The sequence below is a fragment of the Cydia pomonella genome, chromosome 10 (genome assembly GCF_033807575.1).
Source record: "Cydia pomonella isolate Wapato2018A chromosome 10, ilCydPomo1, whole genome shotgun sequence".
Lineage (NCBI taxonomy): Eukaryota > Metazoa > Arthropoda > Insecta > Lepidoptera > Tortricidae > Cydia > Cydia pomonella.
This window is the reverse complement of record NC_084712.1, coordinates 19,728,295-19,740,407: the sequence shown is the minus strand read 5'-3', so window position 1 is coordinate 19,740,407 and position 12,113 is coordinate 19,728,295. Positions and strand designations below refer to the sequence as shown.

The window sequence follows — 12,113 nt, the reverse complement described above, 5'->3', positions numbered from 1 at the left end:
ATATCGTTCCACTATTGCACTGCACTGCTGTACTCATCCTTAGTACAGGGATGACTAATATTTTATCAAAAACTTGCTTTAGGTTAAACAGTAGTAACATTTAGTATGGTCGTGTATTGTATCAGTCAAACTATAGGTAGGGTAGGTACTAGGTACGGATCTATGCCTCCCATTTTGATTTAATTTCTTCATCAGATTGTCGATCGACCGTAGGACCGAACGTTTTTATTATTTTTTCTAAAAATCTGATTACAATATTTACCAGCAGGCAGCAGCTTTAATCCATAAAGATTGACAGCGTTCCACGACAACAGCCTCGGCAGGAACTCATTGTAGATGATGTGCGTTAGTTCCGCAGTGACAATACGTCTGGTGTGCTCGAAGATGAGCTCAGCGTCCCAGTGGGGGTTGACGCCCTTCAGGCCTTCGGAGATGCGGTTGTGCTCGCGGAGCCACATCGTGTGGATGGCGGTGAGGCCTGGCTGTTCTGATGCTCGACCGTCACCTGTGAGAGAATGTCAGTTTATGGATCATTGACTGAACCGGACTTTTAGAATTCTTTGAGAGACTGTGCAGGATAGAAAAATGACTTGAAATGACTGTCGGAGACCAAACCTCATTTTGGGTAGATGCGACATTAAGTTAGTTAAGTTTTTCGACTAACGTGCGTTTCATAGAACTTTTGGGTTTACGACATTAGATCTGATAACTTTTCAGCAAAATCCTTGTAACTTAGCCATTAACAAATGTTTTGGCGGTATTTTTTATTTTGGAATTGTTTAGGTTCTTTAGCGTCTTGCTATGAGGGTCTATATTAGCGACCAAGCGTATTGTCATACTTCGATCGGTTTCAAATGTAACAAAGAACAGTAGCCACACTATTTATGAGTATGTCTTTGTTTCCAATCGGTTTTGCTCCAGGATTTATTAAAATAATCAATCAAATTTAACGTTGGGTGCTCTTTGTAACTTAAGTAGCAACCTGGCAGTATTTACTCTAGTTTTATGATATGTATTTAGATTTACCGGCGATGAAGCAGAAGCCACTAGCGGCCTTGCACTCGGGATGGCTGTCAGATCGCGGCAGAAGGTCGCGGGTAAGGAGCGGGTGTTGAGTAGCGTTCATGCGGCCGTTGAACCCGCGCAGCTTGCGGACGATACACGGGTTCTCGCCGTAGATCACGGAGGCGTCGATGAAGGCCGTGTTCTGGTTCACTTGCTCTCTGGGTCCTATGCAACCGATAAATTTTCGTGAGTTATTTTATAGATCAGTTAATAACTGTAAAACTTTTTCACACTTAGTGATAACGTGTTGCAGTTAATGTAACGTTTCGATATTATGTACATATACCTAACGCTGTTGTCATATGCAACAAATATGGTTGGTGCGAAGCGAATGTTAGGGTAGTTAAAAGAATCGCCAAGGGTTAAGCACGCACAGACATAGTCACAGGCAAGATGTTCAGGCTAGCTTTCTTGAAGAAATTCAGCTTCTGCCCAAGGTGATGTTGAGTCCAGGGTACAGCGAAAAGTTTTACTCAAGGCAAACAACCTGGGATAAACTCAAAAGTAAAAGGCAGCGATAACTTACCAAGTTGCTGCTGTCCGGGCAAGCTCCTCATAAAGGGAAAGCACAGTCTCTCTCCAGAAGTAACGTTGACTTCAGGGTAGTAGTGGTCTCCACGTGGTACAGGGAAGGGGTTGCATTCAGGGTGAACTGTGCGTGGCGAGTCGCAGGAGCGGCAATCAGGGATGGACTCGTGAAAACCTGGGGAGTAACATCCGTTAAGCATCTACTTGGATATAAATGTTATATAGGTAAAAAACTTAAGTAAGTCACCTGTTGTATGTAGTTGTGACGTGTTCGAATAGACAATACATGTTTAAAAGACACACACAAACAAAACAAATGTCTATTCGAACACGTCACAACTACATACAACAGGTGACTTACTTAAGTTTTTTACCTATAATGAGTTGTATCCAGGAAAAAAGCTAGTAAACAGTCATAGATAAAGAAATGTATTTGTTTTACGAATCATAACTCTATTATGGTCGAAATTGATTGGATCGAACGAATGGGTTTTGGAAAGTTGGAAATAAAGTAATCTTGCAAGTTTAAATGGAAAATCAAGCAAATCTTAAACTACGTATTTATAAACTGAAATAGATGTCATTTATCGAAAGCAAAAGTGACTACGGCCTAAAATCCTTCGGTTAGTTTTGATGTATATCTAGAAGTCTTTGAACAAGGTCAAGATGGAGATTTAAATAGAATAGATAGAAATAATAGAAATAAAGTACTCTTAAGCACACAACATAAAATTATACAAAACATAAAGACATAGGAAGGAGAAGGAAGAAATGCTGGCGCCTTTCAGAGCTGATCGTTTTGGTTTCTTTGTGATTCTTACCTTTGTGAATAGGGGTCATGGTGAGCTCGTGATCGACGAACTGAGCGAACTGCATCACCATAAGAGTGTATCGAGTGTGCAAGTTGGAGATGTCAGGGTGGATCACTGTCGAGACGATACGTGGTGACACTAGCGGAGTACCGGTTACAGAGTTTATGCGGGGACGACTAACACCTAAAAGCAAAAGCATTGATGAAACGACGCCTTCAATTGCGAAAATATATTGATAAATAATAACGACGGTAAAAAACACTATCAATTAGGACTTTAACACAGTGTTCGTACTATACTAAATGAAATGAAAGTGTCATATGTGTATTTCAGACACAATTTGAGGTTAACCTTTCCACCGGTTCCCTCTCATCTAGTAGGCGCTGGGCAGTGCATACCTGCTTCTATTTTATAACATCTGCTATTGTTGCTTCATACTGTTCTTACTTACCATCTTCATAAACTGGAGGTAGCAATCTCGCGAACGTGGTCAAACTCTTTCCCAAATTCGGGTTCCTGAGATTATTGCAGTGTCCAGTATACGTCCTGAAGGGGCTATCCGCGTCACACTGGCCATTGTCATCACATTCCGGTTCAATGACGGGGCCGAGCTGGTCCTGCCCGAGGATGCCGCTCACGTCTACGGATTGGAGGGCGTCAGCGAAGTCGGTGGAAGTCGGGAAGCCGAGTGAGTCGTCAAATACTTGACGCTTGCGGCGGTGGCTGAAAAGGATTAGATTAGGCGAGTATTTTTAATTCACCTGTTTTGCCGATGCAGTGGAGTTCGTCTAGTTATACACAAATATTTTGTTTATTATAATAGATTTTACACATGTCTACCAAACGACTTAGTAACGGGAACCATAATAGTAATGTTTAATCTAGTTTATTTTGCATGTCGAGATTATAATTTATTTGCATGACGAGATTTTTATTGAAATTAATATGAACTTTTAAAAATCCAAATCATGTTGTCCTCTTCTACAGCACTTCTGCATGCATGAGCTCGAAGAAAAATTGTCAGTACATTGGCAGAGCTGTGTTGCTTTCCTAATAACCCTTTCTATGTAGAAAGGCTCCTGTTATATTCCTACCCAAAAAATAAAAATTAAACATAGAATTTCCATAGAAAACAAAGGCGCCGGAAGCTCCGGCCTGGCCCCGGCCCGGTCTAGCGTGAGACTTTAATGAGTCATTTTACAATGATTTTTATTTTCGTGTAGCAATGTGTCTGTAAATAAAAATATAAATAAAAAGGCCCTTAACATCAAAACCAGTAACGTACCCCGGCCCGTTGATGGAGTTGAGCAGTTCGTTGGTGGCAAACTCGAAGAACAGCGAAGTGTTGGCCAGCTTCAGAGCATACTTGTTGGCTTTGGAGAACGAGGCAGCGGTGCCGACGGGAGAGTGAGGATCGGCTCCACCACCTGAGAAATAAATGTATAAATACTTATATTAACTATATTTCCAGTCACTTAGGTTTTCTTGTGAAGACGCGTTTGATTCTCAAATGCAACGTCTGTTCGACCCAGAGCGGTTAAATTTAGGTAAGTGGTGTTTTTGCAGTAGCATCATCACTTCTTTTTAGAGTGCATGCTAATGGAATATCTACAACCACTTGGGTCGATCTTCATAAGTGTAGCTCCTGTAGGTATTACTCACGCGCTTCCCACAGCATATATTCCAGCTTCTTCCTACCGACCATCTTCTGTTTGGCCTTCTCCAGGGCAGCCAGTATATCTTGAGACAGCCGCTCAGTGGCCTTGGCGCTGGATTTATCACACCACGAATGTGTTGTGAGGGCAACCGCCCGTTGGTCTCGCCCATACTAGACAATTTTCCAAGCTCAGTGTGTACTTACGGGCTTCCCAAAGCATATATTCTAGTTTTTTCCTATCAGCCATCTCCTGCTTGGCCTTCTCCAGGGCAGCAGCCAACATGTCTTGAGACAGTCGCTCAGCGGCCTTAGCTCCTGTTTCGTCACGCCACGCTTCGAGTTCCATGCGGCCGTGCTGAGAGCAGTCTTGGGCTGCGTTTCTGTCAAAAATAAATATAGGTTAAAGTAAGGACGCTATATATGAAGAATTTATGCCTGTTCCTATCTCTATCTCACGCGCGTAATTGTATTATTGTCTCGCCGATGATGCCGGAGGTCAATGCCACTGTGCGAGCGAGTTCGGAATATAATTATGCACGTGCGAAAGAGATAGGAACAGGCGGGTTAATGTACGATATTCTTCGTGCTGATATTGCATTATAATCTAGCAGTACTTACAGGAAAGGATCCTTTTTGACGAACGCCTTAGGTTGTATTTCGCTCAAGGATTCGTCGACGGAACAGAGTAGTCCAGAGAGAGATACTTTTCTAATGGCAGCCAATTGTTCCGGCAGCAGCGAAGAGGGAGGGATGTCGTTTTCATACCAAAATCTGAAAAAAAAACAATGATGATATTCAATAAAAAAGTCAAATATGTTTTTGCTAAAAACTCTTCTTTCAAATTGTATTTTTCGAGTAGCATCGGCCACACTGTTAACTGTCCATCGGTGGACCTTATTACAAAAGGCATAAGGTCCACCGATGGACAGTTAAAAGAGTGTTGATACTTACTCGTACGTCGGTATTTAAATACCTACCTTTTATAATCGTGCTAATTTTAACAAGCGGAAACATGAGGGGTTACTTTTTAGTTGTATTATGATCAATATGATCATACTATATCTTTCAACTTTGCAATAGCTTTTAGCAAAAATAAGACTACCAATTCACTCAAAATCCTTATCATACAAAGACAAGAGGCTAAATCAGCTCAGCTTCTACTACTACTACCACAGTATAAGGAAGGTGTCTTTTTAGACCTAGTAGTCCAGCTTCGAACATTTTATAATCTTCGTTCGAAATTCAAAATCTCGGAAGCATTTGCTCGCCGGCGACGGTCCGCCCTGGCGCGGCCCATAGCAAACATACTTAAAACTGCTTAAATCGGACGTCTTCACTTGTTTTTACCTAAGATCCACTCATTTTATTTGTTCGAAGTTGGACTACACGGTATAAATTGGTGTACACTGCTGCTACCATCTACAATAACCTCCTACTCCTTACTACCTACCTCTGTAGGTCCTCCTTAGGTCCTATTATACTAGTGTTAGAAGCTGGCTTGTGTCTCCAATCTCAATCGAAGCAAATGTTGTAAATGATGTATACCATTGTCTTGTGATGTATGCCGAGATTCCTTACCTGTCACTCTTCTTAAGGTTAGCGAATTGGAGAGCCAGAACACATGCCATAGTGGATCCGATTACTGCTCCAGACGCTGCCTTTTCCAAGGAACCACCGATCATCAGCTCCACATCTTCTGGGTTTCTGTTGACAAAATACATGAGTAAAGCGTGGAAGGAAACGTTGACGAGTGGACTAGAGATAGACACTGCAGATAGAGACAGAATATTAGTTCTGAAACTTTAGCTTTGATTTAAAATTGGATTAGTCTGTATACCCGTGATAAAAATACTAAGCTGCAAGCATAATTCGTTATCAATGTACATCTACATACATCTGTTATATCAGAAGTATGCCAATCAAATTAGATTTAGGACCCAACAAGGATTACAGCAGACTTAATGAAGGTGTTAAAACGATTTCCAACTTGCTGGGAAATATTTCTTCGAAATTTTTTGATTTGATTGGCCTAAAGTGGGTATCGGTTCTATAAATATCTCCTGAAAGACTACTAGACTCCGCCTACATTAACTTTACCCCGACTTTAATATACCAAAATCAGTAGGTGTCGTTATAAACGTCATATTTTCAAATAAATTTATTTGTAAATTAATAATTACATTTCCACAATTAGCTTGATCCTACTCTAGGTTGTAAAAATAAATAACATAAAAGAGTGTGTTTTACCTATACATGCTCGCCAACATCTCTTGCTGCGCGCGATCGAAGCCCAACTTATCAAAGTCCGCATAAGACTTGACTCCAACCATGGGTTCGCACAGTCTGAGGGCACGAAGGTACGAGGACACTCCATGATCACGAGACCTGTTCAGGTCCCAAGTGGCTGAAGATGTGAAGCGAGAGACACGGTTTGCACTAGTGTCGGCTAGGTCTTTAACGGTGATAGTGGCGTTGATCTGAAAAAGAACAAATAAATAAAAAACCGGCCAAGAGCATGTCGGGCCATGCTCAGAGTAGGGTTCCGTAGTTACTCTTCCGTCACAATAAGCTAAACTGGAGTTTAAAGTATGGTAGATTGTTAACCAAGGGATGAACTGTGGGACGTCTTTTTACTATGAAGGGGAAACTTTTTGCGATAACTCAAAAACAGCTAAACTGATCATATCCGCTATAGTTTTCATTTAATGTCTTTCTTAAGCTCTACTTCCAAGATTTTTTTCATATTTTTTGGACGTATGGTTCAAAAGTTAGAGGGGGGGGGGGACACATTTTTTTTTCTTTCGGAGCAATTATCTCCAAATATATTCACTTTATCAAGAAATGTTTGTTGAAGACCCCTATTAGTTTTGAAAGACCTTTCCAACGATACCCCACACTGTATGGTTGAAGCAAAAAAAAATGTTCACCCCCACTTTACGTGTAGGGGAGGTACCCTAAAAAAAATTAAATTTTTAGATTTTATACGACTACGACGACTTTGTCGGCTTTATTGATTTATATATCCATGCCAAATTTCAGCTTTCTAGCACTAACGACCACGGAGCAAAGCCTCGGACAGACAGACAGACAGACAGACAGACAGACAGACAGACAGACGGACATGGCGAAACTATAAGGGTTCCTAGTTGACTACGGAACCCTAAAAAGGTTAATAAAGACGAGAGATCCAGTAGTATTTTAGAGAGTAAGATGGACGCGATTGGTATTGCATATTGCATTAATAGGAAAAGTTTAGAAATAAAATATACGCACTTGAAACATATCTTAAATAGGAATGTTCAAATATTTCCGTATATTATATGAAAATTTGCTGAATAATCGTCGATGAGACCGAATAAATCGTGCAGTTTAAAAAAAATGGGTGTTACTCTTTGAGATGTGCAGATGAACATACTTAAAGTCCCTGAGTTTAGGCAACGCGTCGAAGGTGGGGGAATAGTATTTTTTTTTTGCAGTTTTTTGTTTGTATCTTGAAAACGATTAGAAATATCTCGTCGTCGTCACTTCTACATTAATGACAGTAGGTAAGCGATGTGTGGTAAGAGAAGAGATGGAGTCCTTAAATTCCACGACGTTTTAAGGTAACTAGTAAATATGATGCGCGCTCAGTAAGTTTCCAAAATTGCGAAATTACCTCTTGAAAAAATTGAAAAATGAAAGTTATTGTTTCCTGTGAAACTTTCCTGAAAATTTCTAGAACTTATTCAACTTTTTGGAAACTTACCGCAACTGGCGCATCTTTAGTTTTTAGATACTTATATAAACTCTAAAGATTTGGATGATCTTTTACCAGTTTTTCGTTCATCATGGCTTCGAAAACAGGAGCGACGGCCACCAGCTCGGAGTAGGCGCCAGCGCGGTTGGCGCTGGAGTAGCCTCGCCAGAATCCAAGGGACGTCAGCTTCAACTCAGCTTTAGCCATGCCCACCTGCGAAAAAATTATAAATCACTGATTATTCAGAAAACAAATGTTGAATCCAATGCTACACCTTGTAACTTCTTCACGTTCAAATTATTCAATTTCTTCAATTACAATAAGCCGTGCTCTGCGTTACTTCTAAGTTTAATCGTTATTACGGCGCCGGATTAACCCAAGTAAGTAATCAGTTGCTTGGGGCGCTACGTCTAAGGTCATCAAAAATATCGGTCATCTATCGTTTATAAGGGATGACCACAGAAAGAGGCTGGTATCGTAGTCTTGAAATGTTGAGTGCATTCACCTATCGTCCTAAGATATTGAAGATTATAATAGGTACTTAGTTGTCTTTATTTCATCAAAGTGTTTGACAACACCCTTTAAGCGTCAGCTATTAATTACATTGATCACCTTTAAAGTATCCTTACCTCTCCAAGAAGTACAGGCAAGAACTCATTGAATGTAATATGTTGTATAACAGCAGCAATAACTCGTCGTGTCTCCAGGAAAAGCGTCGTGTCGTCCCAGAAGGGGTTCATGGCGTACAGCTGGCCGGCCACGCGATTGTGCTCCGCTAGGAGAGCCTTGTAGAGGGGGGCGGTTGGGGTAGGTTCGTTGCATCTGAAATAGAATATTTACAGTCATTATAAGTATGGAGAATGACTAGGGTTTAATTGGGTTCCAGGCGGTGAGCAAAGTAACCAATGAGGTCCCAAAATTGCCGCGTGTTTATAGCAAGAAACTTTATATTTCCCAAAAATCAGTCGACGCAACGAATACACATACCTACATACCCACTAAGTCTCAAGCTTCATAGTTAGTATCAGTAAGTGTTTAGGAACAGGAATTTAGTTTAGCTCTGGGTAATTTCTAGCAGGCACCTTATCTCCTCGTTCTGTGTTCTTATTAAATAAGGATCCGACTCTATAGAATCAATTTGCTTTTGTAGACTTTGGCGTTCAAAGTTGAGTGGATTTTATTAGGTCATTGGTTAATTTTGTTTTAGAGCGTCTTATTTATCTTCCCTGTAACTAGGTATACCTAAGTCATCCATTTAAACTATGTGACCTAAAACCTTCCTAAACCCTTTTAATTGTATATGCTCTTCTCGAAGCAATACTGCCTTCAAGCTCACAATACCACATAACCATATTTACAACGTAATGTGGTTCTTAAGAATCCACGTCCTATTGTACAATACGCAGCAACACTTGTTAACATGTCAATAAACCTCCAAGCTTACTTACAATCCTACCAACTTATTTATAGTTGAAGTCTAATAAAAATATTCCTTTTGTCAACGGAGTAAGAGCTATGACAAGGAAATGGCACATGTAACTATATGTTTGTACAGTAGTACTTAGTCTGACCATATTTTCATATTACTATTGGTTGCAGGTTGCAAACGAGTGTGCGTCTAAAGTAAACCAGTATAAAGCGAATCTATGAATCATCATACATATTCGCCGAAAGACATCCACTGCTGATCACAGCCCTCATCGAAAAATCTCCACAACGATAAATCGTGCTCTGCCTTTATCCAAAATTCAACCAAGTTTCATTTACCCCAAACCCGATCGGCAAAGTAATTTGATGTATCTAACTTTTGAGTTGTTTCCTTATGTTGGCTGGTAGAATTGACGTAAATATTATTGTTTACGTATTTTCCTCGCGTTGGTGTGGTGTAAAATTTTGTGTGTACACACTCGGTAGCAAAGTTTGTTTAACCCTCCTTTGCTCCCTTGTAAAACAAATAAATAACTATATCTTTGCTCCATTCTTCTCATGTTAATGTTTTTCTGGTTGCTTATAGGAAGTATAGGAACCCATGGTGCAATGGATTATTACTAAACAGGAATTCGCGCTTCGGTATTTTGAAGCGAACGCTCGTCTTCGCTTAGTTTGCAATAGAATCAACATCACTGTACTAACAACAGTGTGAGAAAGAGATTTGAATCTTTGCCTACATGCAAATGATCAAGGTCTACATTTGCATACAATTCATTTCTGTGACGACACCTAGGAATTCCATCGGGGTTTATCAATGACAAAAGCTTCTATTTGCATGTTATTGATTATTTACGGCGTTTTGCAAATTCATAGCGTAATTACCTCTACATAGTGACTGGTTAAGTGAGATAATAAAATGCTTGCGTGCGCTGATTATGAGGTCATAAATATGGTATGTAAATACACCAGGGTCCGCGGCAACGTACCGATCTTTTACGCTCCGTAGCGAACGAAAAGCAAATGTCACTGTGGCGCTAATATCGAAGAGTGAAAAAGAGAGATGACTTCACTACGCTAAGGAGCGTTAACGATTGGCACGTTGGCTAAGCTAATTCATGTTGACTGTTGTTACTGAACATCCGCATTAAGTTAACCAACAAGAAGAGGTGTCAATAATCATGTGATTAGCGCCTATCGAAACCACATAGTAGATGTATGTTGTGTTACTATCATATACCGATCAATATCACCAATAATTTTAGAACAGATCCATTTTGCTTTAACTGACCTCCCTAATAACATTTATGACCAGTACCCCTAGTGTAAATTTGATCGACATCATAACGTGACGAACGCGTTTGCGTTAAGTCTCATTTTGTATAGGATTTTGAGTTTCCTAAACGTCCCGCTTGGCGCGCTCTTTCTAAATCCAATACAAAATGAGACTAAACGCAAACGCGTACATCACGTTTCGAAATCGAATTTATTTACACTAGGGGTACTGTACCCCTAGTGTAAATATTTTCGACAGCGAAACGTGACGTACGCGTTTGCGTTAAGTGTCATTTTGTATGAGATTTTTGACTTTCCAAAACGTCCCGCTTGGCGCGCTGTTCAAAAACCCATACAAAATGAGACTTAACGCAAACGCGTACGTCACGTTTCGCTATCGACTAAATTTAAACTAGGGGTACTGATTTCTCTTTTATCATCTGTTTCACAGATCTAATTTTCGATATTGCCCCATCTTGCATAACAACTATTAGACAACCATAGAGTAGAAATAGGAATTGCAAAAGTATAGTAGTGTTTTGCAGACATTAATATTTTACGATAAATGAATGATGACTGAAACAATGATTGCTGACAATGATTTAAATGTATTTTCTGTTGTTGACATGTAATATTTTAAGAATATTATCAATAAAGGAGTATGAGTATGAGTAAAACAACTACCTATTTGTTTTTTCACTTTTTATTTTGCCTGTCTGAAGTGCAATGAAAACTGGCAAATCCACTCTATATTTTGCATAATTAATAAAAAATAGTAGTAATTAAGTAAACGTCCATCAATTAAAAAACGACCGATTACTCCAGTCAGGCAAAAAGTGTGCATAAAAACAATGGTGTGAACACTTAGGCAATGTCTATCTCGAAATATCAACGCACGTGACTATGTGGGAACTGGGAATATCAATGTAATGGTGTACTGTTTAAAGGTATGATAACGACACTTGCAAAAACAGATGTTGATTCATCGGTTGGTTTGCTGCCCAGGTATTTTTAAATAATATCTTGTCTAGAGATGCAACGAATAGTGGCTTGGCCGAATACCGAATATTCGGCGGAGCCATCGGCCGAATAGCCGAATATTCGGCGTGCGCTTTGCATGTTGATACTTATTTCTCGCTGTAGGCAGTCTTTGATAGAAATTGCCCTTATTCTGCACGCAGTGCGTATTGAATTGCGGACATTGCGGTGCGTTAGATTTCGTCGTCTGTGTAAAAAAAATTGGTATTATTTTTTTGTCATGTTTTTGTACTATCTATGAATATAAACGTAGTCTGAAAGATTTACCTATTGATTACTTGTAGTTTGTTATTTTTTTACCCCTCGTTTGCCGTTATCTACGTGTTAACGTACTATTCGGTATTCGCCGAATAGGTATTGAAATTGTGGCCGAATAGGCCGAATAACCAATAATGGCCGAATATTCGTTGCATCTCTAATCTTGTCTATACAGCGTGTATTTTTGATACGACCACATAATCAAAGGACTGTTACTTTAGGCTGTAATTAACACACTTTCATAGATTTTATTAAAAAAATGGATGTCTTTTATTGTTTCATACAAAATAATTTAGCAAGCAATGTATCTCTACTT

At 39.7% G+C, this 12,113-nt stretch overlaps 1 protein-coding gene across 2 annotated transcripts in view; it reads right to left on the bottom strand.

The window, feature by feature from the left end:
- Window positions 1-12,113, bottom strand: part of LOC133522366 (heme peroxidase 2) — an 85,104-nt gene that overhangs the window by 6,621 nt on the left and 66,370 nt on the right. For both annotated transcript variants that reach the window (XM_061857681.1, XM_061857683.1), the window contains 12 exons: window positions 8,428-8,620; window positions 7,874-8,011; window positions 6,310-6,539; window positions 5,641-5,766; window positions 4,681-4,833; window positions 4,267-4,442; window positions 3,691-3,832; window positions 2,857-3,128; window positions 2,415-2,588; window positions 1,592-1,768; window positions 1,027-1,230; window positions 263-505 (listed from right to left, as the gene is read on the bottom strand). In XM_061857681.1, coding sequence (XP_061713665.1) covers window positions 263-505; window positions 1,027-1,230; window positions 1,592-1,768; window positions 2,415-2,588; window positions 2,857-3,128; window positions 3,691-3,832; window positions 4,267-4,442; window positions 4,681-4,833; window positions 5,641-5,766; window positions 6,310-6,539; window positions 7,874-8,011; window positions 8,428-8,620 — 2,228 coding nt within the window. The remainder of the gene's footprint in view (window positions 1-262; window positions 506-1,026; window positions 1,231-1,591; window positions 1,769-2,414; window positions 2,589-2,856; window positions 3,129-3,690; window positions 3,833-4,266; window positions 4,443-4,680; window positions 4,834-5,640; window positions 5,767-6,309; window positions 6,540-7,873; window positions 8,012-8,427; window positions 8,621-12,113) is intronic.